Consider the following 25,316-nt stretch of genomic DNA (forward strand, 5'->3'; position numbering starts at 1 on the left):
GGATCATACAAATTAGTGATATTTTTGGACAGGATGTAAAACTAATCTGGGAAGTTTGGGCTCCATGTGATCATTAAAAACCACCTGGCATTTATCTCAAGATTAGCTCTTTGGCCTGGGGATTTAAACACATGGAGGAAGAGTAACTGCATGCTATGTTCCTTCATTGCCCTTGAAATTCTAGTGGTAAAAATGTATCCTTTAGTTCCCTGCCTAAAAATAGGAAGAATTTGAGAGTCAGTACGGGTTACCAACAAAGGAAGAAATTGGTATTTTTTCTAATAATTTTAGTTAGTGTGAGTTTACCCCATATGGCTGAATTAAGTCAGTAGGTCACAAGAGGCTATTTGCTGCCTTTCTGACAGGATGGATAAGGGAGGTCCCACTACCTACTCTAATAGGGCTGAAACCATAAAATGAAATTCGTCAATGGATTCTAAACAGGAACTCATGTGGGGTACTGTTGTTCTTAGACGTATAGCTTAGCAAGTCTTTGAAAACCCTTTTTCTGTTTATACTTTTTCACAATCCTTATTTATACCCTTCTCGGCTTGTCTGAAGATTGTATCATATTTTTATAAGATCCTCTCTCTTTTCTCTCCTGCATGGATATTCTAAATCAGGGGTGGCCAACCGGGGCTTGCGAGCCGCATACAGCTCTTTCCCCTCTTAAAGTGCAGCTTGAGAAACCTTCCCCACAGCTTGCGAAGCCACCCCCGTGTCTCTAGAAATGGTCCCTGGCCCCCGGCTCCCTGTGCTCACCGGTACAGGGGAGCCGTCTGCTGCGTTGTTTTTTTGTTTTGTTTTTTCTCAATAATTCTGGGGGGCTGGTGGGGAGCTCTTTTCAACAAAAATTGCTCAAAAAAAATGTCTGGTGTGGCTCTTCGCATTTTTTTCTGCCGCTGATTGGGCTCTCTTTGTTTAATGGGTTGCCCATTCTAAATCTGTTCTAAATCTTCTAGGTTCCAGCCTTGCAAGCACTTTGTATCTGTTTTAATTTAAACTCCGTAGACCCTGGGAAATTAATAGAACCACTCACACACTTACATTTAAGGATCTGCATATAGGGGATCCTAATTATGTATTTAAGCTCTGTGTGGAGCAATGGTTATTAGAGGAGCACAGACAGAGAACTTGTAAAGACCACCACCGCCAACTGGCTGGTGTATTTCAGTGGTAGCAGATAATGCCATCTTGGTACCTGCAAAGCACTCTGGAATCTCTTGGGATTTTAATACTTTGTAATTTTCTGTTAAAATATCAGCACGCCACAAGATGCAGGAAAGATCATTTGCTTCTGGTCCCACATCATTCCAGCTGTGCTGCTGGTCATGAGTTAATGTTCCACTAAGGCCAGATCAGTACTGACACATGCTGATACATTCTATTGAATTTTTCTTGTGGTCACTCAGCAATGCAACAAGTGCTTTCATCCTGCTCAGAGGACATTGCAGCTAGAATTCTAAACTCTCCAAGTTTGTTATGTGACCAGTGACTGAACAATATAATAAACCCATGTATTGTTTCATATATTCAAAGGCCAGAGTCTCAGTGGAAGGTAGCACTGTCATGGATGGGGGACAGGTGGTTCTGCGGGAGCCAGTTTAAGAGCCGGCTCCACACGCATACCGGCTCTTGCCTGCCCCCCTCCCACCTCTGGTGCAGAGGCATGGGAGGGAAGGGCTGCCTGTGACCGTTAGGATTAACTGGTGAGCCCAGGCTCATCAGTTAGTCACGTACATGGGTACGGGTTCACATTCCTAGTCTGGAGAGTACGGCGCGATGCTCCAGATGGCAGTAGCACAAGCAGCAGCCAGGAACATAGGTCCCTTTGAACCACCGGGCCCTGGGACAACTATCTCCTTTGCCTCCCTCCCTCCCGCCCCCTCCCCCCCAGCAGGCCTGAATTTATTAATAAAGACACAATTTAATGCATAAAAACTTGTTTTTTATTTTTGAGTCATTTTTATAACTATACTTTTTGGATTGACACCAGCTATTCACAGTACAGGAAACCCTCACCATCTGTGGTGGATGCTGAAATTCACAAATACTGAGAGATGCACTCTAGGCCTCGGCGGTGAGCTCCCTGCGACTTCCGAACTTGCCAAGGGGACTGGGAGCTGCAGGGAACTCACCGTGGCTCCTGACCCCTCCCCCCCAGTAGGGATGTAAGCGACTAGTCGACTACTTGATAAATAAATGCTTATTGGGTAGTCAAGTAGGAACTTGACTGGTTGCTCCTCCCCTCAATTGCTGCCTCTATCAGACAGAGGCAGCAAGGGGGGGTGCACAAGCCAGTTCCTTCCCCCCAGCACCATCTCTGCAGGGGGCAGGTGAGGCAGAGGGCAGCAGGGAAATGGCACAAGTGGGGGTTGAAACAGTCTCGCTCACGCCGGTGCCCACTTCTGCTCCTCTCCCTTTGGAATGTACAAAGCCGCAGGCAACTCTTGTCCATTTCAAAGGGAGAGGCACAGTGGGATAGTGCGTGTTCCCCTTAACGGAAATTCCATCGACTACTCAATTAGCTGATTTATTGAAATTTAACATCCCTACCCTCCAGGTCAGGACAGGAGACCTGTGAATATGTGGAACCATGAACAGAGATTCTGTGAATCACGAGGATCTCCTGTACTATGAGGTGCATGACATCCAGAGGCCAGTGTTTTAAAACTTTTCTATTGACTACAGCTTCCGGATCAGGGATGTTTCAGGACCAGAAAGTCTCATGAAGGGCTTGTTGCTGGGAGCCCTGCAGCGAGGCTGGAGTCCAGTAGCAGGGCTGCCCTGTCGCAGGAAAACTAGGCGCCCCGCAGCAGGGCTGCCTCCCGGTGGCGACATGGCATGGGAGGGAGTGGGGCTGCCTGGCAGGCTGGAGCCTAGCAATGGGGCTGCTGCCCAGTGGTGAAACTGCCCCATAAGACTGAGAGGCAGTGGGTTTGCCTGCTGGTGGTACTGGGATCTGGCAGCAGGGCCATCCAGCAGTACAATCAGGAGCCCACCAGCACAGCTGCCTGGAGGGGACTAGGAGGCAACGGGGCTGCCTTGTGGGGCCAGGAGCCCACCAGCTCCTCTGCTGCCCAGCAGTACAGCTGCCTGGAGGGGACGGGGCTGCCTTGCGGGGCCAGGAGCCCAACTGCGGGGCTGCCTACCAGAGGGGCCAGGAACCCAGGAGTGGGGCTGCCCCACGGCACAGCAAAGAGCCTGGCAGTCCCGCTGCTGCCTGGCAGATTTTCATGGTGAGGCTGGGAGGCAGTGGGGCTGCCCAGCAAGGCTGAAGTCCAAGCAGGGCTGCTGCCCAGCGGCGCAGCTAGACCTCAGTAGGGGGGCTGCTCTGTGGGGGCAGGAGCCCAGCAGTGGGGCTGTGCTTGCGGCAGCGGGGCTGCCACAGTGAGGCCGGTAGCCCTGCACTGAGGGGCCGGCAGGCAGGAAGAAGCTGGCAGGAAGGCTGGGAGGGCCACTGGCAGGAAGGAGCCAGAAATTACCTTTCCTGGTCTGGCAATATCCTTCATCCGGAACCGGTCAGGTCCCGAGGGTGCTAGACTGGGGAGGTCCAATCTGCAATCTGTTCATAAATATTTTCAGTGAAAGATCTTTATGCCTGGAACTGCTTGGTTAAATTTTATACAACACAGCTAAATAACCATATCCCATGTTACTGAAAAAACTCTTAAAAATTAGGTAACCAAATTCCATTTGACTGCTCCATGTACTGTGTTTTGAAGAAAGAGGATACAGTTAAAAAATGAATGGCTAAAATATGTGTTCCAAATAGTATGAAAACTCTGCATAAGAACCTGCTGTTGAAAAATGTTTTCAAATCAACTACCCTTCTCTGAGGGATTTGTTTGATTTGCAAGGGGAAGAGAAAGGTAAAATTATTTATTTAAATAAACCTCTTAAATTAAACTGGGGTCTCTACTCACATCTCTGGCTGAGCCGATGGCACTTAAAGAGCCCATCAGTATTCTCAATGGGACCAGGGTAGGACCAGTGTCCCAACAACCAGTGTTCCTTCTCTCATGGTCCAGTGTTCCCAGGCTGTTAGAAAATTAGCAGGTTTCAAATGTTGGTCCATCATCAAGATATTTTCATCATGGAAACCCGAATCCTCCTGAAATCCACAGAAAAGGTGCAGTGTGGGCAGAAAGAGGGCAAGTTTCCTTGTCTCCTGCACCCATGTGCCTTGACTCTGACCTCTAAGGGTATGGCAGGTTATTTTAGTCATCACGGTCCACTCACTCTTCCATCCTATAAAGTGGAGCTAGTTGTGATGGCAGTTTTTGTGACTTGGACCTATCTGCCCGTGGGAACCAGACTGGGACTAGGAAGAGATGTAAAATCCCATTTATTTGGTTAACCAGTTAAATTACATGTTAAGTCCATTAATGGCTATTAGCCAGGATGGGTAAGGAATGGTGTCCCTAGCCTCTGTTTGTCAGAGGGTGGAGATGGATGGCAGGAGAGAGATCACTTGATCATTACCTGTTTGGTTCGCTCCCTCTGGGGCACCTGGCATTGGCCACTGTCGTCAGACAGGGTACTGGGCTGGATGGACCTTTGGTCTGACCCAGTGTGGCCATTCTTATGTTCTAATGTAATGTTTAACCGATTAAGGAGGAATGGTAGGGAGGCTGCTCTAGCCTGGCTGGGCTGGAGCGGCCCCCTCCCTGCCGCAGACAAGGGCTTCTCTGGCTGAGCTGGAGTGTCCCTGCCTGTGGCATGCCTGGACCAGGCCCGTTGCCAAAAGGGGCTGCTCTGCCTGCCCACCGCAGGCCCCATGGGGCTGAAGCAGCCTCTTGCCCATAGGGGGCAGAGAGCTGCTCCAACCCCCACCTGTTAACCGGAACCAGTAAGCCTCACCCATTAAGGATGTGGCTTGCTGTTTAACCGGTTAACAATTCACATCCCTAACTGGGACTTGCCAAGTACTTTTTACATGGGTCACCAAAGAGCTGAATTTGATTCACAAAAACAAAGGAATTGCCAGATTCAGTCAGATCTGAGTGTAGTTTACTGTCCGGACAGTGGTTACTACTAGGTACTTCAGTGGAAAGCATAAGAAATTCTACAGTAAGTGGATGTGGAATAGTCTGACCTTCAACTTAGGTTAGAGTTGTAATAAGTTTAGATATTCTTGTTTATCTTTATGAATGGTCCATCCCTTTTTGAATTGTGCTAAATTTTTAGCATCATCAATGTCTTGTGGTGATGAGTTCCACAGTCTAATTACATATGTGCAAAACTATTAGTTTTGACTTTGCCACCTTTCAGTTTCATTGAATGTCCCCATGTCCTGTGTTATGAGTCACAAGAATCAGAAACTTGACAATCTAGAAGAAAGCTGCTCTGTATTTCATTAGTGATAGAAATGTAGCCATGTTAGTCTAGGGTAGCTGAAACAAAATACAGGACTATGTAGCACTTTAAAGACTAACAAGATGGTTTATTAGATTATGAGTTTTATTAGCTCACAGACATTTACCTTCCCTTTCCTCACCCCTGCATCCTCCTTCTGTTCTGAAATTTGATTTGTCCTTTTCATATGTGTTCATTTTTTAACTGTATCCTTTGGTATATATGGTTGTGACTATTTTCTTCCACTATTTGATCTGAGGAAGTGGGTCTGGCCCACAAAAGCTCATCATCTAATAAACCATCTTGTTAGTCTTTAAAGTGCTACATAGTCCTGTATTTTGTTTCTGTATTTCATTGTCTATCCCAGTGTTCCTGAAAGTGGGCCATGGGCCTATTTGGGAAAGCTCTTAGTGGGCCCATGCCACTTTGTTTACCCAAAGGTAAACATTGGCTCTGATTTGTCATTTCCAGCCCAGGGGAACTGTGGGAAGCAGCGTGGCCTGGGCCACTTTGAGGAATGCTGGTCTATCAAGTCCTGCACAACTTTGCTCTAGCTTTGAATTGAATGTGTACTTTTTTGGCTTTGATAGCTTTATTTTGTTCATGATGGTGGCCTAACTCCATGGAGGTGACTGAGGAATCACAGAGCTTTCATCACATACAGCATTACTGTCCCAGACAACATCAATACTTTTGAGTGTCAGTGTTTCCATAGGTCACGTATCCCTGGTCACTGACTGGCCAGCTGTGGTGTGGGTTGTAAATACCAGGATAGGCAGGTGGTGTTGGATGAATATAGCTGAACAGGGCATGCTCCTGATTAGTCTTTATCTGGGGGAGATAAATACGCAGCTTGTCCAGAAGGTGACCTGGCCAGAAGTTATTGTCATTAGACCTGCAGCTCAGATTGGACCACTTCATATGCAGATGCCTGGAAAATATGAGTTAAATAATCAATCTCATGCTTATATAATGCCTTTCACTTAAAGAAACCAAATGCTCAAGTAATTAGATTCACTGCCCAGGAATCTCTTTCATCATCACTGAAATGCAGCCAATTGTGGGGTGAGATGTGTCGGCTGAAACATGGCAGAAAAGCCGAGAACAGAAAATGGCAGAGAGCCACATACTGAAAGGAAACCCCAGGAAAATGCAAACTGAATTGTATTCAATTATATGTATTTATATGGGACAAAATTCTGAAGTTCTTGGTCAGTATAATCAGGTATAACGCATAGGGAAGTTAGTGCACCTGATTAAGAAGTAAGTACAAGCTGTGTAAGAACTTCAGGATTTGGCCCACAGAAAATAAAACCAAACCACTGGATGCAATTACTAAACTGGACAGGAGATCAGAGTTAATATCCCTGCTCTTCTGAACAGTGCTAGGGGATTTAACAGCCACAAGTAGGATGACCCAAAGAGAGGCATCTCCAGCAGCTTAGGCCCCTTAGTATGACACAGGAGTAATGGGTTTGTATTGACAGGAAAGACAAATGCCATCTACTGATTCACCAACATCACTTTTTGTCAAATTTTCCTGGAAGGTCTCCTATCCAAGTGCTGAATTGTCTTTTATAGTTGGCTCACTATAGTAACCCAGATAAGATACATATGTCACTATCAGGGATTCCTATACCAGAAGGCACTCAGAAACTATACCTGTAAGTCCACATGTAAGATGAAGAAGCCCCTTTCCCTCAGGACATCATAAGGGACTCCCCCAATTATAGAAACCTGACAGCGAGGCTATTAAAAAAATTGCCACTGGAACTGTTTGACAGAAAATTGGGCTTTCAGCTAAACCTACCCCCCCAAAAAGTATCTGCTTTGTGCAAAAAAATTCAACTTATCCCCCAAACGCCTCCCCCCCCCCCCAAAAATGTAGAAGTTTTAATCTGAAAACCCAAAATTTCAATTTGGAAATGTTACCATGGTGCCCTCTAGAAGCAGTAGTTCAGGTGCCTCATGCCACCATTGTGTTCAAAGGACTGGCCGCATAGCAAGCCTGCATAATCTTCTAGAGCATCATGGTAGATGTAGACCAGGCAGGGAATAGAGTCTTGAAGCATCTGAACTACAGCTCCCATGAGATGCTATGGCAGTATTTCCATTTGCTGTTTGTTTTTGTTTTCAGATAAATGAAAATCTTTTTCCCATCAAAATTTTAAGGGCGTAAAAAACAAACCAACCCATTCTCCAATCAGTACTGACTGGAGATGCTTATTTCTGATTTCATAGCACCTAGTTTAAAGTGGTATCGACATGTTCAATAACATTTCCAGTGGGAATATAAAAGGCTAATTGGTTAACTGTTTACCTGGTAAGCATTAGGCTTACTAGAATGCTTACTTGGTAACTGATTAACTGAACTGCCAGTTGTGTGGAGCTGTTTGACAGGAACCTCATGAGGTCAGGGTGGCAGGTGGGGCTGTATGGCAGGCGGTCCCAGCTCCCGTGACCCTGGGTCCCAGCCGTGCTGTGGCCCTGGCTCCTCTGGCTCCCCACCATGCTGCAGCCTCCGCTCCCGTGGCTGCGGCTCCTGGCTGCACCACCATGGCCCTGGACCAGGCTCTCGGATCCAGCTCCCAGCCACATTGCAGTCCTGTCTCTCATAGCTCCGGCCCAGTGGATCTGGACTCTGCCGCAATAGTAAGACCACCCCCCCAATCTGCCCTGCTCCCACCAATGGTTAACTAGTTAAATTATATAATTTTAATAATTTATCAGGTTAACTGTTTTGATGAATATTTACATCCCTAATTTCCAGTGCAGGACTCTTATCTGCTGGCTTGCCTTCTGCGTCAAAGAATATTTGAGTAAATAACCCAAGGACTTCTCTGATTAAGAAGTGGACCCTATAGCTCTTATTTGCAGGATCTAGGAGAATAAATTGTCTGCCACTTGGGCCTGGATGTTTTGTCATTGAATTAATTTGGGTGGTATTTGGATTCCTATTCTAACGCCTCTAGGATCTGCACATCCAAGGTGGTTTGTCTTTACCGCCACTTCTTTATAAACATTGACTATAACCTTAAGTGTTGCCCTTCTGTGTTAGGTCTGGTCACTTGTGTCAAAGAAAAGGAAAGTTCTTATGGCCTAATGTTATTTTGGGTTGTGTTGGAGAATTGTTGATTGGATTCCTGCCTGGATTTTCTTTCTTGGAATGTCTTACTGAGTTTTGGCACTATTTCACTGTTGTATATGGACTAAACCATTCTCTGCACAGACCTTGTTAACTGTTCATAATCATCAAATGACATCTCACTGCCTCTGTATGCCTTCTGGTTTCCGTATAGTTGCCTCTTAATCCCTGTACCACGCAGTCTGTCAGGAAAGACAAAATAGGCATCATTTCAAACAGTGAATATACTTTGGTAGAGATCTCAATCAACAAACTGGAAACTCTTGGGGAAACTTTCCTTGTCTTTCTACATGTCGGTAAATTATCAGATGTAATTATCAGATGGAGCTACATAAAAATAATGCAGTGGGGAAAGGTGTTGAATAGGTAATTGTACATTCAGGTTTTTACACTGCATCCATCATCATGGTACGTAGGGATACTTAACATCTGTATAGCACTTGGTAAGTTCAAGGCACTGTACAGACATCAATAAAATAATCCTCACAATGCCCCTGTGAAATAGGTGAGTAAGTAGCAATAGTCCTGTTTTTATACATAACTCACATTGACACCAGTCCAGCCACATTGTCATCAGTGTAACTGAGAGGAGAATCTGGTCATTCATTGTTCTGAACTTATCCTAGGCTGCCTCTAAACATATTTCATCCCAATACAGCTACATATCATATTGGGTGCTGTATTGTGTCTTGACAGAATGGCCAGCAAAATGAGGTTTAGGCTAAGTGGAATGAATCACAAGATGGGAGCAGGAATATTTCCTTTCACTGAACTTGATTCTTCTTTACAAACATGCACGCAAATAGTTGACTTCAGTGGAGTTACTCTGATTTACACTGTTGTCAAACCAGTATCAGTAAAAGGAGAATTGGGCACACTGTGTGTGCAACTTTCCCTTGTGTCTCATGGACACTAGAATACAGGACCAGCAGTGGAATCTGCTTGCTGCATACTTAAAACAAACAGTGTCATCTGTTCACCTGCCTTTTAAGAGATACTTTAGCTAGAGGAAAACTCCCACCCCCAACCAAAACTAGTAACTTTTGTCTGCTTGCCCACTCCTCCTAAATCATACCTACTGATGTAATACCAGCATCCCCATTAATTATTATTAAATTAAACTAAGACTGGGATACCATTGTGTTAGCTTTTGGCATGTACCAAGTCTCTGCCCTAAAGATCTTGCATTCTAAATAGACAAAGAGCAAGAAGAGAAATACAGGAACAGAAAAGTGAAGTGATTTACTCAAGGTGACACAGCAGATCAGTGGGAAAAATTGGGAAACAGTCCTGGTCTCATGACTTTCAATCCTGGGTTTTGGCCACTAAGGCTAGGCCATACTGTTGCTCGGAGATAAGTTGCTATTGGTTTATAGGTCACTAAGTGGTCCACTACAGTAAAAACTCTTTGAACAAACCCATTTTTGGCATCCCCTTTTAATCCTTGTCTGCTTAAAAGCAGTTGCTTTTGGTGGCGACTTCCATCCACTGTTGAATAGGGACCCCCTGGCTGTCTGATCTTCCGCACATATGCACCTTCTTTTATTATTTTGTCTCCTGGGTACAGCAGGGCTGTCAGCAAAGAACACAAGAAAACCAAAGCAGTAATAACTGTATGACATGTGGCCTGCTACACATTTTGAATGGATTATGTGCTCAGTGAAGTGAGGAATTAGCAGAAATGGTTGGCATTAGGCATAGTGCAAGCTAACTCCAAATTTAATTTACAGATGCTCTTCAGTCCTGACTTGCAGCCCCCACTCCACCCAGTCCTGCTCCATCCCAAATGTGCCAGTCCATCTCTTGTCTTCACCTGCAGTATCACCTGCTATGTTGACCTGGAATCTCTTAACACTGCTCTATCTCAATCCCCTCAATCCTGATCTGGTGCATCCCTTGCTATTCCAATTCTTCCCTAGTACTGCCCATGTATTTTAATTCTAACCAGAAGCATCTGCTGCTGTACTAGTCCTATTGCTCTACACAGAACTGCAAATACACCTCAAAGCTGTGTGCAGGAGCTATTAAGCTCCATGCTGGGGCTCAGGGCTGCAGCCAGGGGAGATGCCTCTCCCCAAACCCTGAAACTGGTGGGGCAGAGCCCTGCAGCTATGGCTGGCAGAAGGGAGCCCCTTTCTGCCACCCCACCATGGAACCACCCAGATAAGCCCGAGCACCAACTCCTGGCCCCATCTTGAGCCTCCTCAGCCCTGAACACCCTCCTGCACCCCAAAGCCTTCATATCTGTCCCTACCCCAAAGCTCACAAACCCAGCTGAAAGCCTGTACCTACAGCCCAACCCCCAGCCCAGAGCCAGTACCTCTTCTTGCACTCCAAACTCCTCATGCCAAACCCCACCCCAGAGTCCGCACACACACCCCGGCAGAGCCCTTGTACCCCCAACCCTCTGTCCCAGCCCTGAGCCCTTCAATCCTAGCCCCACCTTAGAGCCTGCACCGCTAGCAAGAGCCTACACTTCAGCCCTCTGCCCCAGCACCTGAATCCCCTCCCACACTCAGAATCCCTTGGTCCAAGACCTGTCACATGAATTTTGTTATGTGCACCAATATGACAGTGATGTGTCTCACATCACCTGTGTCACATGTCACCTCCACACTGGGGCACATGAGAAAATTCATTCCACTCAGGGGTGGAAAAAGTTAGAGGGAACACTGCTCTTTCCCTTTCTACTTGACTTTCCCACCCATGAGAAATCCTAAGATAAGAGCCATGCATCTGAGCTGGGGGACAAAGCTTAGCCTGAATTGTTCTGAGGTAGCACATTTACACCAAGCCCAAGGTTTTGCTTTACCTCTTTCCAGTACCTTTTCGGTGAGTGGAATGTTATATTCATTGCATAATTTGAGACTCTGCAGATAGACCATGTAGATGGTCCTGCGATGTTTATCAATTATTTCTCCTATTTCGCTCTCCATTGTTGATGGCAAACAATGTTCATCGATGGCATTGTTTCCAGATCTCACCAGCCGACAGCGTTCCATCCATTGTATTGGACTGACTTTGATCTGCAAGTTAAGGTCAGGTTCTCATTTGTGTCGTTGGCTAGAATATTTTCACGGCCAAATGAATCCCTGGTATAATTCCACTCACCTCAGTGAAGCTATGCGTGTACAAATGGAATTCTGTGCATGTAAAATGAGTAACTATATTTTCATGAGCACAGGCACCAGTTTGTGGATTAAATCCATTTTGTGAGAGGGTCAGTACAATGCCTGTGCGCCACTCATGTCCTGCATAAGCCCCCTTTGGAGTGGTGCATTAGTTGTCTGCACAGCAGTGAACTGCACAAGAGTTTGCACTAGGAGACATAGTGGTTGGTCGTATTTTTCAGAATTCTTTTGAAAAATTGAGACTTTGTTGTTTCCCTTTCTCTTGGAATGTCTTTAGTACTAATTTACATTACAATATATGCACCCCAGATTAATCAAACACTGGCAGGTGAAATTATTAGTTTCAGAAGAGACAAACAGCTGGGCCAATGTTGCTTGAATTTTTTAAAAAGAACTTCTCCCAGCAGCAGTGTTACCTAATGGTTAGAGCACAAAGCTCTGGGAGCCAGAACTCATGAGTTCTATTCCCAACTCTGCTATGGACTCGTTGTGAATCCAGCTGTGGGATACATAGAAAACAAGACAGGAAAAACTGTTTGCAAATATCCCATAAGCTCTAGGGACTAATCCTCTTTTGGTGAGGAGATGGACAAGATGACTTTGAAAGGTCTTTCCATTCTGGGGCATGCTAATCAAATACATTTATCCGTGCCTCTTTTTATTGCTCTGTAAAAGGGAATACAATGTCTATCCCTCAAAGTGTTGGAGGCAAAATTAATCTATTATATATTTCAGAGTGTCTGTCTGTGTGTTGAAGAACTCCTCCTAAATGGTAAGAGCTATGACCACCACATTCAGTATTACAGCTTCCTATTATCTCCAAGGTAAGGGTTTGGTTGTGCCTGGAATGGGGTTGCTTCTCATAAAACCGTACAAAAAAGAGACAGAATCACCAGGCAGGCGAAAGGGGCTGGCTGAGGGCATGCCCCTCCCCCCACTGGGGACTGCCTTAGCCCCAAGCCTCCCATCCCCACACCGGGGTGCTCTTTAGGAAGGACAGGAGGGACTGAAGGTCTCCTCCTCCCAATTCATATGGGGACATTGCTGGCTGTTCCCATTTGTCAGGAAGCAAGGGGAAAGTGCAGTTTGCTGTATTCCTCCTGGCTGGGAAGCAGAGGGGGCAAATGAGCTGTGCACTTTGCCCTTGCTCCCTGACAGGGACACGACAGGGAAGAGCAAGCATCCCTGGTATGAATTTTCCTTTTACCCCCTTTCCCCCCGCCCAAAAAAAAGGACCCAAGCAATGCTGGGTAAATGTGTTAGTTGTTTATAAAGGGAGAGCATCAGATGGAAGGTGCTATATACAAAAAATTACTAATCGTCTCGATATTGACATTATAAGCCCTTGGTTTGGTTTGGTTTTTATAAACTGCTATTTCATCCTCAATCTGTCAGACACATGGGAAGGCCTGAAATGCAAAGCATAAGCAAATGAATAATTTTTCTGCAGATGCGCAATACCTTCTCACATCGTTTCCTCTCTTTCCATCTCTTTCCAATTTCCTCCATTTCCTCATGGTTTAGAGGTCTGTGATCCGGTTCGAGGTTGATAGGCGGAACTTCTAACAGCGTTAACTTCACTGTAGGTTCACTAGGAGCAAGTGGCTCTGTCTCTTTGGTTTTGCCATCAGCAGATGCTGGACGACAAACAGTTTTAGATACAGCTTTCCGGGTGTGAAATCGGGAACACGCTGTAGAATCACAGAGAAACAAGGACATTATCATAGCATGCAGCAGAAAATAAACTTGTAAACTGATTAGAACTCATGAAAGAATGAAAAGGGGGCTTTGATTTCTGTGCAAATTTGAGATAGTGACGGGCTTAGACCAGAACTCTGGATACCAAGAGCCTTGAGCTTTGGATCTAGATTTGGAGTCAGATCTGCATTTTACTGCTGAGCCTGCATCTAGTTTGGAATGATTCTTTAAAGTGCTTTATTGAAAAGTCTTGAAAGTAACTAAAGAATTGCTGGGTTTATGTAGAGCTCCCCACCTCCACCCATTCACAGAGCTTTACAAAAGAGGATGGGTTGTTATCCACTTTTTATACATGGGAAACTGAGATACGGAGAGGCAGACTGACTTTTACAAGTAAATCTCTGCCAGGGACAGAATCCAGATCTCCTGATTCCCAATCTTGCTGCTGGTCTATGTTGCATAACCTTTCACCTTTATCTGAGAGAGAATTTGTTTGACATTGGACACCGTTAATCATTCAGCAGTGTTTCCCAAACTGCACACTGCAGGAGGAATAGATGGAGGTAAGGAAGGGGAATGGCAGGGACTAGTTGCGGGGAGGGGCTGTGGGTGGCAAGAGCTCTCAATTACTCTCCAGACTTTGACTCTCAACTTTCTGTTGAAAAACGTAAAGTCTCTGGTATGGCTTCAGAGAAAGCCATCAAAGTGATAGCCTGAAACAATAGCTCTGTTGTGTAAGCTGCCTTTTTAAATTCAATTGCTACTGGCTCAGAAGCCCAGGATAATGCTTCAAGTGTTGACACGTTCACATTGTTAACCATTTCAAAGCATGTAAGAAAAGAGGGGAAGGATCATATTATGAAGACTTTAAAATATGGGTAGCATTTTAACAACATATGGCAGCGTTGAAGAGCGGTGTGACTAATTTCATTTTCTTGAACGGAGGTTTAACTTCCAAGTGCTTGACACATGCTGCCTTCCACAACATTTCTTCAGAATCAGACCTTTCTTTTTGCAGCAATGATAGTGGTAGGCCTGCACTGAGAGAGAACTAAATTGTAAGCCTCCAAAGAGGAAGTCTTTGTGGAAAACATCTAAGCACAGGACGTGGTGCGAGGCACCCTGAATTTTGTTCCCACCTCTGACACTGATTCATCATCAAGTCTTCGGCAAGTCTCTTAACTGCTCTGTGCCTCCATTTACGTAGCTATTCAATACAAATAATGATTCTTTTCCCCAGTGGGATTTCTTCTTTAATCCTAATACTTTAATATTTATGTGGCATTCTCTACTGTCTTTCCTCTGAGGTTCTCAAAGCACTTTAGAAACATCAGTTAACTGTTGTTGCGAGGAATAAGTTTTCAGGCTATTTTGTAGCTGTATAGTGCTAAGAATTTCTCAGCACTTCCAGGCATTTCTCCTCTTGACTGGTGAGACTGCAACATAAAGTAACACATGAACCTAGACAAGCTTTCACCTAGAGATGAGCTGAGAAGGTTGAGATTTTGGTTTTGCAAAACCAGGGGTGGCTTGAATCTTGGTTCCAGTCTATTCAAACTACCAGAATTTGAGTGGAAGGGCATTTGTAAAAGGTTCTAGTTTTCAGTTATGGGGCTGGTAGGGGCCAAGAATGCCAGCAAAATTCTGGCAGGGATATTGCACTTGAGGTTCAAGCAAATCTCTTTTAGTGACCAGGATGAGATCTAATATAGGGCAGAAAATTATCCCACATCTGCCACTACAATGATCTTATACCTTCGTCTGAAGCATCTGGTGCTGCCCACTATCTGAGACAAGATGTTGTACTAAATAGATCTGGAACTGGACCCAGTATGGCAACTCCCATGCTCCTAAGAATGCAGAATCATCTTCCTATTGTGAGTTTATTTTTCTTACCTCTTTTTGCCTCCCTGGGTTGTTTCATCTGGTCTCTCATTGAATCCAGCCACATATTTTGACAATCAGCTAAATCATCACTGGTTATAAAATTTTCACGTTTAGAAGTAGTAAGGTAGATGATCACATCTTCCAGGTCATTGTCACTGATAGGGACATTGGCCTGTTAAAAAAAAAATGCATATGTGATATAAGGATGTTAAATATCAATTAATTGACTAGTTGAATAATCGATGGAATTTCCATCGACTACTTGACTAGTTGATAGGCACTTCCGTATTCCTCCTTTGAAACATACAAGAGCCCCACTAGGGGCTCTTGTACATTTCAAAGGAGGAATGCGGAACTCCACGTGCAACCTGGGGCCAGCGGGAAGTCCCGCTGACCCTGGGCTGTACGCAGATGCCGGCTTTGAAATGTACAAGAGTCCCTAGCAGAGGCTCTTGTGCATTTCAAAGCTTCAATGCAGCATGGAGCCCGAGGTCAGCGGGGGACTCAGGGCCCCTGCTAGCCCTAGGTTTCATGCTGTGCTGCCGATTTGAAATGCAGCTGACTCCGGGTTCCGCGCGACATTTCCCCAGAACTCGGGGTCAGCTGGGGAGTCCTCAGCTGACACTGGGCTCCACAGCGCCCCTTTGAAATGGTGAGGTGGAGTTCAAAGAGCAGCGCCATACAGCTGAGCTGCTGGAGATCAGCTGTGCAGCTCTGCCCTTTGAATACCACCTCGGTGTTTCAAAGGGGCAGCCCCGCACAGCTGAGCCCGGGCTCAGCTGTGCAGCACTGCCCCTTTGAAGCACTCCCTTTCCCTTCCTCCCCTTTGCTGCTACTATCTGATAGAGGCAGCGGGGTGGTGGGTGGGAATCAACTAGTTGACTGACTATCCGATAAACTTTTGCTTATCTGATAGTCGACTAGTCCTTAACATCCTTAATGTGATGATCACAGAAAAACTAAAGGATGCCACAAAGCCCTAGGGAACAATTCTGCATTCGCACCATGTGCACTGCAACCACATTATTGAAAGGTGGTGTAGCCTTGTGTCTGATAACTCACAGAATCTTAAATGTAGAGCTGGAAGGGATCTTGAAAAGTCATTGAGTCCAGTGCCCTGTGCTGTGGCAGAACCACATAAGCCTAGAATATCTCTGACTTTCCAGCAATGGAATTCTGCAACCTCCCTTGGTTGCATTAACTGTCCCCAAACATGAACTGTCCTTAGTTAGACTTTTTAAAAAAAAATATCTAACCTAAATCACCCTTGCTGCAGATTAAATCCACTATAGGACATCCCCATTATAAGACGCCCCGATATACGTTGGTTCTGCACTAGCGTCGTTGACATTTTGTGGTAACTCTTCCATTTTAAGTCCTCCCATTCCTCATTCTTCTGTTGCACAAAAAAAAAAAAAGAAAAGAAAAGAAAAAGAAAAGACCAATTCACGCAAACGGAAATCAGCTGCATGAAAAAAAATCCTGCTTTACATCCTTTTACTATACATCCACTTTTTTTTAAACATATTTTGGATGTATAGCGGGGATGCCCTATACCTCTGGGAATTAAGATCTATAGGTTCTAGTCCCAGTTTTGTTACTCAGAGGCCAGGTGGCCTTGGGCGAATCAGTTTTCATCTTTGGCCTTCAGTTTCTCCATCTGCAAATGTGTATAGTTACTACACATATTAGAGTAATATCTAATGGCACCAGCTGAGATGAGGGCTCTATTGTGGTAGGCACTATACACATATATTGTAATAGACAAAGGGTGGTAGGAAAAATAGAGGTACAGAGAGGTGATGTGACATACTCAAATCACATAGCAGGTCTGTAAGACATCCAGGAATAGAAGTTAGGAGTCTAGAGTCCAGTCCAGTGCCCTCCTCACTGGATCACATTGCTTCTCCATCTGCACAGCCCTATCTCACAGCTTAGTTTGTGGTCTGTAAAGCATCTGGAGCTCCCTCAGACTGAAGAAAGCTCTATTATTACTGTAATGGAAACCAACAGCATTTCTGCACACTGGGCAGAATCTGAATTGGCCTGTGAGTGAGCTGTGAGTTTCTTTTGGACTATGTGGGTGGGGTTTTGTCCCCAGCTGGGAATCACTCTATTTCTTGGGTCATCCAAATATGCAACTAAATTATCTTTCCTTTCTCCTTGCAGAATTGTTATGGGTTGTGGAGTAAAATCTCTGCAGATGAATTCCCCATAGATGATGTCTAAAATCAATGTAGCCAAAGTTAAGGGAAGACCTGTTATAAGATCAAATTCAGCCCCTATCATGGCTATATAACTACGTTATAGTTATACCAACAGAATTAAGGTGGAATTTCTTAACCCGGTTTTTGCATACCCCTTTGATAACTTTAATGAACTCTGATCTCACGAACCGCTTCTTGTCCTTATCTGCCTTCTTGAATAAGTCCACCATCTTGAGCTTTTGTTTGTGCAGAAGGTTGTGCAGTGTAATGAGGGACTGGGGGTAGGGAGCTTTGATTAGCGGGATGATTCTTTTTTGATGAGGCTGGTCATGCTTTGCTGGCAGATTCTGAAAGAGATTTAAAAATAATCATGAGACACATTTCCACATAATGAGAAATTCAGGCAGGTTTCCTGGCTCAGGCCACAGAAGTGTGAAGAATGTAGAGTGACATAATATCAGCAGGTACAAATGGGTATTTCTGCATTGATTTTAATGGAGTTATGTCAATTTAAAACCGTGAAGGGCCTGGCCCTTGTAATTTCCATATTTCTCAAGATGATCTTATTTTGTACTCAATCTTTCCTTGCACTGACCTAAGGCCATATAACACCCCTGCTTCTATTGGCAGAAGGAAATGGAGTCCAGGAGGCCTCTGTCGTGGAGACGCACAAGGGGAAGTGTTGTTTCTTCAGTACTGTTCCACATGTATCCCTGCTTCCAACATGGCTCAGGTCTGTAGCGCAGGAAGTGCTGAGAGGAGATGGGGGGACCAGGCTGGAGGGCCAGTTCCACATTTCTCAAATGTGATCACTGTGGCCACATGCAGCCTCTGGGGGCTTTTCTTGCAGCCACAGCCTCCTGGGCAGCGCAGAGCAGTGGCTACTCCCCCTCCTTGGGCCTTGGTGGTGGTTGCTGGTGGCCTTAGGGCAAAGGGATGGGACCTGCATCCCTCTGGAGACACCTGGAGTACAGTGCTGGAGGAGCAGGCAGCTGGTGATTTCCCCACCTTTCTTGGGGCCATGGGGCCCAGGCTCTGGCTGCAGAGCACCAGGATCCAGCCCCATGGCTTCAGTCTCCATCCTCCAGCTGCAGGGCTTCAGACTCCTGACCTCTGCTGGACATGCCCCCTCCACCCCTGCTGCCTCTTCTGGCCCTGCAATCCAGGGCTTCATTTATCCCCAGACTTGCCAGGGCTCAGTAAGTTTGCTATGAAAAATGATATTTGTATGTTTATTAATATTACTTTTCACAAAGGATTTACTTTTGGCTAGCTGGTATTGCATACATTACAATGGTTTGGATGTATATAGATGCCCATTTATTTGTTTTTTCTAAAGATAATTAAGTATTTTAGGGAAAAGCATATGAGTGACCACCAGCAAGCCTGGGTGGCTGCACTTTGAGGCCACCAAATAATTTGTCCTGAGATAGACGTTTGTTCTAGAGACGGCACTGACCTCCTTGGATGGCCACAGAGGTTGTATTGGGGAGAATTGAGCAGCTCCAGCCTGCAGGGTTTTTCACCACAGAGTTTTCACTATAGTTACTGCAAAAGCTGCAATGCCATGGCACCATAAAGGTACAGTATCAGGGAAGGGTGCAGCTGCTGCCCCAAAAGGTAATATTTCAGAGAAACTACTCCAATGCAGCCTGGCTGAATTACCTCTTCTGAAGCAGAGGTAAACAGTCTCCAGGGGAACAATCTGACTAGGTTGGTTGTATAATTATCCCACTTCCTGTAATTTTACTGATGAAAAGCTGCATGGTTACATGACTAATACCAGCACCCATAGAAAGAACTGACCTGACTGCCCTCCAATCTCCTTTGTTTAGCTGTAGTTGTTCAAGTCAAATGACTGTGAAAGTGAGGTGTGACTATAATTCAGTAATTATATGTATAATTCAGTAATTATAGCCAGAGGCAGTCGGTAATACAGGCAAGAGAAAGCACAACCTTCCCAAAATTGCCTATATGCCCCGGCCACTGGGGCCACAGCGCAGCAGCCCAACTTCCCCAGCTGCCCAGGGAGTTAGGGGCCAGGCAGAGTAGGCGGGTTTTCCTGGCTGCTATGGAGAGTGGGGGTTGGGGGTGCAGCACCACAGTCCCGGCCCTCCAGGTGGCCAGGAAGGATCAGGCCGATGGTAGGTGGGGCTTGGCTCCGGGGAAGGCCTTGGGTGAAAGGGGCAGGGCTGAGACCTACCTTCCCCAGCTGGGCTTTCACTGCCACCCAGGATTATAGTGCACTAATTGAAAGGACAGAGGAATGAGGCAGGTACTTACTTCAAGATTTCTGGTCACAGCTGCCTGAATTTTAGCCTTCCTCTCTGCTCTGCAATACTGTATGTTTTCCAGGACTCTATCTTCTTGCTCTGTGGTGGAAAGCTTTTGACGTAGCCATTTTTCAACATTTACAAGGCTATCCAATTGAGACCGGAGCTTTCTCCTTTCCGTTATCCAAGATTCCAGCATTGGTAGATCATCTTCTGCCTCTGAAGGTTCTTTCAATGTGTGGGGACAGCTTTCTGCCCCAGGGGACATTTGCTGGTCAGCAGCTTCCTCCTTTCCATCTTTCTTGATGGGTGTAATCTGAATGGGTTTTGAACCTGCAAAAGCTGGTCTTACCATAGGAGGCGCAATAATAATGCGACGTCTGGATTTGGGTGGCCCAAATATAGTTGGTTTAACTTTAAGGAAAAATTTTGGATACAAATCTCTGAGTTTGTATTGTTTAAAACAGTGTCGTAAGACCATTTCCGGCTTCACACTGTTAGTGTCTTTGAGCAAATCTTCCCCAGTCATCGTGTCACCTTAACTGAAAACAGATGGAATTGTTGCAGAATTCAGGGTCACACTCAACTGAGTTAACTTTGCTTGAGAATATTTGTGGGATCCTTGAAGAAATGGCAATGAGCTGAAATCAGGTATGACCTTCCAAAGCTAAGATGAAATAATACATGATACAATCAAAAGTAAGCTACATGGACAGTGCTAAGACCTCCTTATAATAAAATAGAAGAAATTAATAATTTGAAATTTACATTGCCCCTTTCAGAGAGCTGAAATCTGCCACTGACATAGAATCCTAGAACTGGAAGGGACCTCAAGAGGTCATCAAGTCCAGTGACCTGACCTCATGGCAGGACCAAGCACTAGATCATCTCTGACAGGTATCTGTTTAACCTGCTCTTAAATATCCCCCCAAGGCAATTTATTCCAGTGTTTATCCACCCTAACAGTTAGGACGTTTTTCCGAATGTCCAACCTAAACCTCCCTTGCTGCAGTTTAAGCCCATTGCTTCTTGTCCTACCCTCCGAGGCCAAGGAGAACAAATTTTCTCTCTCCTTGTAACACCCTTTTAGATGCTTGAAAATGGCTATCATGTCCCCTTCTGTCTTCTCTTTTCTAAACTAAACAAGCCCAATTATTTCAGTCTTCCCTCATAGGTCAGGTTTTCTAGACATTTAATAATTTTTGTTGTTCTTCTCTGGACCTTCTGCAATTTCTCCACATCTTTCTTGAAATGTGGTGTCCAGAACTGGACACAATACTCCAACTGAGGCCTAATCAGCACAGAGTAGAGCAGAAGAATGACTTCTCATGTCTTGCTCAAAACACTCCTGTTAATGCATCCCAGAATCATGTTTGCTTTTTTTTGCAACAGTGTCACACTGTTGACTCATGTTTAACTTGTGGTCCACTATGACCCCTAAATCCCTTTCAACAGTACTTCTTCCTAGACAATCACTTCCCTTTCTGTATGTGTGAAACTGATTGTTCCTTCCTAAGTGGAGTACTTTGTATTTGTCCTTATTAAACTTCATCCTGTAAACCTCAGACCATTTCTCTAGTTTGTGATGGATGATCATTGAACATGGTGATAATGATACTAAAATACTCAGCAAAACCCTTTGAGATCTACAGAGGAAAAGAGCTACAGGTATAGGAAAGCTAGGGTTTATTAATATTACACATTTTATATATAACAAACCCTTCTGCAGTTCATATGCCACTTAATAGTAGGCATAGAAGGCAACTCTCTGGCCCAGTCCTGTGAATACTTATGCAAGTGCATGAATGAAGTTACTCATGTCAGAATTCTCATTGATTTCAATGGGAACTATTGTCATGGGTACTTATGTACAAGTATCTGCAAGATTGTACCCCAAGCTACACTTTAGAGCAGTAAGTGAATAAAAATAATGAATCCCACTGAAATAAGCTACTGCTAGTATTGAGTTCAGATAAAACTACTTTTTCCTTTATACAAGAATGAATGGAATTGCCCAAAGTCTTGACAGTAATTATAGGTCTCTGGCAAGCTTGAAAACAAAGTGGCCAAAAATTATTTTCTGTGAACGACGTAGATTTAGCATAATCTGTCAAATTCTTTTGATTATTAGGATGGCTGTCAGGATACAACTGATACTAAAAATCCCCTTCTGTGTTACTAATAATGTAGATTATTAAAACATTTCACCATTTTGGTGAATGCTTTCTTGCCTTTATTTGTCCGAGAAGGGAAAATTAGATCATTCAATTTAACTTGCTATTTCTCATGACTTAGCATAAAGTTTTCGTCTGCATTTTCAACACAGCATCTTCTTCTCTTTATAATTGATAGTTTTTCATCTAATGAAAACAGTTCTATTTTCAGTGGTTTATAAAAACTTTTTTCAAAACAATATAAATGTAGGATGCAAAGTAAAGGGCCTGATCGTGTAGTAAATACTCAAGCTCAACTCCAATCAACAGAATTTCAGTAGGAGTTTTACATGAGTGAGCCTACCAGGCTGAGCTTTAAACAGGAGGACAGTATGGCCCATTGGATAGAGTCCTGGACTAGGAATCAGAGGATCTGGGTTATTTCCCTGGCTCTCCAACTGGCCTGGTATGTGACTTGGAGCTGCTATTTACCCATCTGTAAATGGTGGTTAATGATATTTACGTCCTTTGTCAAGCACTTTGAGACCTATTGATAAAAAATGCAATGTGAAATCTAGGCATTATAACTATTTCATCAGGAGAGAGAGATGAGGGAGGAGTCAGTATATAGTTAGAAATGGGCTGTTCTAGTATTATTCTGTGGTTTTGGCCTCCTGAATCCTGCGATCTCCCTAGTTGTGATTTGTGTGTATTACTTTTCACACTGTATAATGCATGACAACACAACTCTGGAAGAGCCTCAGGTTATCATGCTACTTGCTTTAGACCAAATCTGTGGCAACACCCTCCTTGTTGTTATTTAATATGTATGCAGTTTTCCTTCAGCCATCAGCAAACTGAAAGTCGCTTCCTTTTATAAACGATGAAGCAGCCACATCAAGAACTAGACCAGCCAGCCAGTTTGGTGTTGCTAATGCCAAGCTGACAACCTAAAGGCGAGCCGCTGATTGTTTTTAAATGCTTGGGTGGAGAGCAGGCATTAATATCCCCGGACTAGAGCGACAGGCAGCTGCTAAAGTCCCCTCCGCTGTAGCCATCGGACCCAGCAATCTCAGCAGAGTCAAACCCACAAGGGCTGCTCCTAGGCGTGTCCTACCTGGCTGCTCCGCGCCGCCAGGTGAGCCGGCAGGGAGGGAAAGCGCCGTTCCCACGAGGCTGCCCCGGAGCAGGCACCAGGGACCCGACCCAGGTTCTCCCGCAGGCACTTTCGTTGGTGCACAGCCTGGGAAGTGCTGCAGTCTGGAGACCATGGCAACGGGCCCGCGTCCTGGCTCCTCATTGGCTGAGGAGGGATCAGCCGGGGGGGGTTGTGCGGCCGGCAAGTCGCACACCTGCAGGTCGGCCACGCGCCAATCGCGCCTGCTCTGCGCTGGGCCGGGAGCAGCCAGTCAGTGCTAGGGCAGCGCTCACAGGGACCCCGCTGGCTGGGCACCCTCCATTTAGACAGACCCCCCCCCCTTTGGCCCTGCACCCAATGCTGTGAGGCTTGCTTCGGGCTCCCCGCCCCTGGTACAGAAGGGCCCCTTGGAGCACTCCCTTCCCCCAGCCAGAGACTATGCAGCAAACGCCAGTTGTCGCGGTAGAGCAGTCGTGTGTCGCCATGGAGATGTTTGCAATGCCCGAGAAGCACAGCGGGCTCTGACACTCGATTAATAGCTTTCATACATAGCTTCGCTACCAAACCACGGTGGCAGGCAAGGGGGGTGGGCAGCAGCAACAGTTGCAAATGGTTGTTTTCATTTCCAACTCTTTTGATGCAAGAGAAAAACAACTCCCCAGCACAGGGTAAGGATGTTAAAAGGTGATTCTCCGGCAAATCGTGTAGTCAATACAATTGGTATTGATTATACGATTAGTCGATAGGACTGCTCTGCAGAGCCATAGCAGTGGTAGCTCCAGGAGCCGACTTGAGCTGAGACTGAGCAGTTCTGGCTTGTGCCAGCTCTGGAGCCACCGTGCTGCACCTCTGCATTTTAAATATAGTAAGAGCTGCTGGACTGGTTGGCCGCAACAGCCCCTTCGCAGCAGTGTCCCTTATCCTCCTGCTGCCTCTGCTTGAGGCAGGAAGCACCCCAGAGATGGTGCTGGGAGGAACAGGTTTTTAAGTTGGCCTCCTCCTCCCCCCCCCCCCCCCGCCCCCAGCACGGGCTCCTGTCCTCCGCCTTGCTTCCTCTCAAGGGGGGGGACACTGCAGAAAGCACAAGGCAAGCGGGGACTGCTTGAGTCCTTGCTTGCCCTGTGCTTCCTGCAGCACTTCTGCTTTTGAATGGGGTCTTGTACATTTCAAAAGCAGAAGCACCTGCAGTGGGAACCCCTGGGAGCAGGCTGAAGCAGTCCCAGCTGGCACCGTTTCCTGCTGTGCCTCTGCCTCCTGCAGAGACAGTGCTGGGGGGAACCAGTTTTACTGGTTCTCCTCCTCTCCCGCTCCCCCCCCCTTGCTGCCTCTCTCTGATAGACTAACAAGGGGATGGAGGAGTGACTAGTCAAGTTACTACTCAACTATCTGATAAGCATTTGCTTATCAGATAGTCGATTAGTTGCTTACATCTCTAGTACATGTTAATGTAATGACCAAGTCTGAACTGGTGATTCATTAACTGACTGGGCAACTAATGCTAAATCTGATAACTTTTAGCTGGATCTAATACCTACTATAATTTTTATTATGTAGTGCTGGATGTGTGAATAGTAAATTATCTTTTATGGCTATATGGGTGTTTTAACTAAACAGTGGTAACCTTTAAAAGAGACCCCAATTTTTTATATGATATACTTCTTAAGATATCTCCCACTTTATTATTAGGCTGAACTCCTTGGCATTGTAACTTCATATAATACGAAAATAAAAACACTTAAAACAGTGACCAAGTGTACAACAGATGTGGAAGTCCAGCAAGGTAGTTAAAGCAGGGGACTAGGAGTAGGGGGAGAGAAAAGGCTCCATTCTGTTATACATTAAGGAGAGATGGTGTGGCCTTAGGCAAATCACTAAGGCCATGTCTACACTACTGATAAGACTGAAGCAGCAGCAGTTGATCTTCTGGAGTTTAAATTAGCAGGTCTAGTGAAGACACACTACAGGGCATCCCTGCTATAAGTCACCCTGGTATACATCAGTTCTGCACTAAAATTGTTGATGCTTGTAGGAACTGAGGGTGATCCCATCAATGCTGGTAGTCCTACTTCTATAAGTAGTAAGTGAAGTTGAAGGGAGAGTGTGCTCCCTTTGACTTCCCATAGTATGGATGGCACCAAAAGTTGAAATATCTTAATTCAAATTAAGCTACACAACTTCAGTTAAATTAATTGCATAGCTTTTTAATTCACACTAATCCCCTAGTGTAGACCAGGGGTAAGGGCTTGATTTCTGCTGTGTTGAGCATCTCATTTCCCAATGCAGCCAATGGGAGCTGTATGTGTTCATCACCTTTGAAAGGCAGAAC

General features: G+C 45.3%; 1 protein-coding gene across 3 annotated transcripts; it reads right to left on the minus strand.

The window, feature by feature from the left end:
* Window positions 1–4,985: 4,985 nt before the first annotated feature.
* Window positions 4,986–23,323, minus strand: EFCAB12 (EF-hand calcium binding domain 12). 3 transcript variants are annotated; one of them, XM_025189568.2, is made up of 9 exons: window positions 22,970–23,085; window positions 19,710–20,320; window positions 17,579–17,773; window positions 15,229–15,391; window positions 13,096–13,325; window positions 11,316–11,529; window positions 9,922–10,075; window positions 8,590–8,685; window positions 4,987–6,289 (listed from the first exon to the last, which is right to left on the minus strand). In XM_025189568.2, exons 2-9 carry the CDS (start codon window positions 20,226–20,228, stop codon window positions 6,043–6,045), a joined length of 1,818 nt encoding a protein of 605 aa, XP_025045353.2. In that variant the 5' UTR covers window positions 20,229–20,320; window positions 22,970–23,085; the 3' UTR covers window positions 4,987–6,042. The 3 variants fall into 3 exon arrangements, with proteins under 3 accessions (XP_075794849.1, XP_025045353.2, XP_006132888.2); XM_006132826.4 differs by having other exon boundaries at window positions 4,988–6,289; window positions 19,710–20,366; window positions 22,970–23,106; XM_075938734.1 differs by lacking the exon at window positions 19,710–20,320 and having other exon boundaries at window positions 4,986–6,289; window positions 22,970–23,323.
* Window positions 23,324–25,316: the final 1,993 nt, after the last annotated feature.

Source organism: Pelodiscus sinensis, chromosome 11 (assembly GCF_049634645.1).
Source record: "Pelodiscus sinensis isolate JC-2024 chromosome 11, ASM4963464v1, whole genome shotgun sequence".
Classification (NCBI taxonomy): Eukaryota; Metazoa; Chordata; order Testudines; family Trionychidae; genus Pelodiscus; species Pelodiscus sinensis.